The sequence below is a fragment of the Austrofundulus limnaeus genome, unplaced genomic scaffold, assembly GCF_001266775.1.
Source record: "Austrofundulus limnaeus strain Quisiro unplaced genomic scaffold, Austrofundulus_limnaeus-1.0 Scaffold6, whole genome shotgun sequence".
NCBI classification, from domain to species: Eukaryota; Metazoa; Chordata; class Actinopteri; order Cyprinodontiformes; family Rivulidae; genus Austrofundulus; species Austrofundulus limnaeus.
In genome coordinates, this window is record NW_013952408.1 from 1,733,420 (window position 1) to 1,736,980 (window position 3,561).

General features: G+C 38.0%; 1 protein-coding gene across 3 annotated transcripts in view; it reads right to left on the reverse strand.

Annotated features, from left to right (window-relative positions):
- Positions 1–3,561, reverse strand: part of sntg1 (syntrophin, gamma 1) — a 52,010-nt gene that overhangs the window by 34,715 nt on the left and 13,734 nt on the right. For 2 of the 3 annotated variants that reach the window (XM_014030044.1, XM_014030053.1), the window contains one exon: positions 365–499. The exons of the other annotated variant lie outside the window; for it this stretch is intronic. In XM_014030044.1, the coding sequence (XP_013885498.1) occupies positions 365–499 (135 nt within the window). The remainder of the gene's footprint in view (positions 1–364; positions 500–3,561) is intronic. 3 annotated transcript variants of the gene reach the window in all.

Consider the following 3,561-nt stretch of genomic DNA (forward strand, 5'->3'; position numbering starts at 1 on the left):
AGGAGTAATTCTTAAGTGTCGGTCTTACTTTAAGTGAAGTGCAGGAGTAATTCTTAAGTGTCAGTCTTACTTTAAGTGGTAGTAATGTTTCCAAAGATATAACTCTGAAAAGTTTTATCCAGTAAAACAAATAAATGTTAACTTGTTGAAAGGTCATGAAATCTGATCTCAGATGAGCGTCTTTTATGGAAAATGTTTTTATTTACGAGAAGAAAAAAGTGTCAAATACGATGACAAAGTAGATCCATTCAACACACCAAGATCAGCATGTGAATCCCTCTCTAATGACTTGATTTCATTATGAAGRCTGATGAAGACCTGCTACGAGCACAGACAGAATCACGACATTGACTGGGTCACTTACGCTGGAATAGAAAGGTTCTCCCGACACGCAGATGACGTCTTGTTCCTGAATGGTCAGAATGTCTTTCACCAAGTGTAGTCGAATATTAAACGGCTCCTCATTACCTTCTTGCATCAAATAAATCCCAGTCTTTGTCTGCGGACAGTCAGACAGATAAAAATCATTCATCATCTCTCTGTGACTAAATTAACTGGCCATGAAATGAAATGTCATTGAGAGTACTCGCTGCAGGATGGAACATGGAAATTAGTTTTGTGCGTCTGTCGTTTTAATTTTTTACTGCTTTTTAAACTGTTGCTGCTAATGACAAAACAAATAACCACATTCGCAGTAATAAACACACACATAAATCAAAAAATATATAAAAAATTATTTAAATACGGCAAAAAATGCCTCCTGTGTGCTTTATCCAGAGACAAATAAGCTCAGATTATATCATCTCATTTATGCTAAGAGTGCAGATGAAGAWGACAACTCAAGAAGCTGTGAAAGCAAAAAAATAAAATAAATAATAAATTCCAACCCACTCTCCACATTTAAATTAGTCTGCTTTAAGTTAAGAAAGCAGGAGGACTGTGTGTGTTTCCAATGATCCCTTTAAAACATGCACATTTGCATACATTTGCATTCTGCATATCCTTCCCTCCTCCAGGGCTAATTGTGATGCCGGTCCCGTCCTTGACTTATAAAAAAAAAAAATCTGAATAAGACGAAGCACATTCACCTGACGAGACTGCTAATAGAAGAAAGCCACCCATGTCAGCATCCCTGTGGTCTGGAATAAGACAAGCAGCTGCACCGTCGCCGTTTGGAGGAAAAACCTGTCTAAAAAGCGAGGTCAGACTTGAAACAAAAGTCAGTTTATGGCGCATACYGTGTCACGGTGCAGTCGTGAGGAGGATTGTAAAGAATCGAGACTTCCCGCCTTGCGAGAAATAAAACGAGGGAGTTACCAACTCCTATTATCTGAAGGAATGTGGGTCTGCGCAAGCATCATTAGCTTGAACAAAAACGAGGGCAGTCCTGGCTGTAAATTAGCCGGGTCAGGCAGGTGTCTGCGTGTCGCCTGACCTCGCTGTAACGCTTCTATTGCAAATAATTAGCTACATCTTCATCCTGTTCGGAGCTGCACCGTCACTCCCTCCAGCAGAGCAATCAGCACTGTCGTCTTCAATTTGACAGCGAAACCGCGTTATATTTGAGAAACCACACGTGGCATGCAGGASACATCTTGTTTTAAAGAGAGTAAAAACAAAAATTGTCTCTGATCCATATTTTCACATCTTATGTTGCTATTTAAAAAAGAAAAGACTGATAAATAAATGAAAATGTTTTAATTTTTCCTAGCTGTGATCTGTTAGGCACAAATCAAATTCAGCTGACAGCGTTTGCTCGCAATTCTTCCATCACACCATGCAACAAAAACATACATTTAAATCAGGATTTTGCATCAGAGGGGGGAAAAAGTATTTTTTTTGGCAGTGATAGGAGATTAAAGTGAGGAAACATATCCAAGGAACTAAATAGAAGGTTTGCTGCAGTAAATAAGGCAGAGCAGAAAGACACAAGTGTGGCTGATGAGGCAAAAAAATAAAAAAAAGTTCTGACCTTATTCTATAAAAGGGAAAATAAATTGTGATGTGTAATATCTTATGTCTGGTAATTAATTCTTTACAGTGCAAGTGGATTATTCCCTTTAGACTTCATAAAGCTCAAAATTTACACACAGGCAGTAAAAACAACCATTTTGTCAGGGCCAAACTTTTCTCAGAGGAAGGAATGTTTCCTTGTCGGAGTGTAGCGTTACAACCAGTTAGACAACGATTTTCTGTCAACATTGAAGATACCGTAGTTCTTTAAATGAGGCCCCAGGAGTGAGAATAAAAGCAGTCTTTARGAAGACTTCCAGTCTTTTAAAGTAGCTTGAAAGTAAAGTTTTGTTGTTGGTGTTTTTATTTTTTTTATATCTCTTTTTATGATATTGTGCTCCTTGATCAATGAAGCAACACCAGCCTCATTCTGAGCACCAGCCCCACGGGCCTCCTTCACAACAAGCATTCACAAGTGGACAGTGAACGCATCGATGATGAACTGAGACCTGATCAGTCACAGTCAGAGGCTGATATGTGTCCTGAGCTGCCTTAAACAATCAAAGGAGTTCCTCTGAAGGAATGAATGAGGGCTGCTTGTTTACTCACAAAAGACATTTTATGTGTTTAATAAACTCCAAAACGAATGGTTGCACGAAAACCTTTCTCAGCAGCATCAGCGAACAAAGCCCAGACCCAAAACACTGAGTCCATCTGGTTTATATGGAAGAGGATTAGGGCCACTGAAAAAATTTAAAAAAGGAATTCTGACTTTTATTTTTAATTTATTTATTTTTAATTTTATTTTTTCAGTGGCCCTAATCCTCTTCTGTAGGTTCATATCCAACGCAATGCAAATTATTTTCTATGAATGTAAAAGCTGAGAAAAGCTGTGTTTTTTTTAAAACCGATGTTTTATTTTTTTTAAACTAGTTAAATCAAACATGGCAATTAAAAGTACGTGGAAATGCTTGTTTCAGTCTAAATTGGGTACTTTTTTTGAGTTTTTCCTGATTTATTTATTTTTTTTACATTRCTGTGAACAGACTCGATATAAAAAATGCAGGGTTTAAAAGCCTCTGTTTAGTCAGCAGAGATGCACTCACGCAGAGCTGGCCGATAAAACATCAATCATTTTATGTGTTTGGCTCTGGTTACCTCTCTCACACTGCAAACACACATAACATATTGAAGCTTCCATCAAAACACAGTTTTTAACATGACTCCAGCTTATTTGAAATGTGTCAGACTGGTATCTGGTGTTTCTGAATGCAACWCTGGACTGGAGGGCCGGCGTGTTTCCTCACAGCCGAATGTGAGTCACGTTCTATGTGATAGGACTTTGTTGGCGTGAAGAACCAGAGATCCTTTCACAAAATACTATTGATTTCATGCTAATGCTCATTTTATTTAAACGCACATTTAGAAATTAAAGAAGGAATGCATATCCCCCTCTACCGCTCATGCCAGAGTCTTATCTGTTAGTCCTTGAAGTGTTGAGCATGACTCTCAACCATTCAAAATTTAGTATCATTGGGCCTCATGCAAGAACATGTTCGTATTCTTATCCTAAATTTCTCTTACTTTTGTTCGTACGAAGTGTTCGTA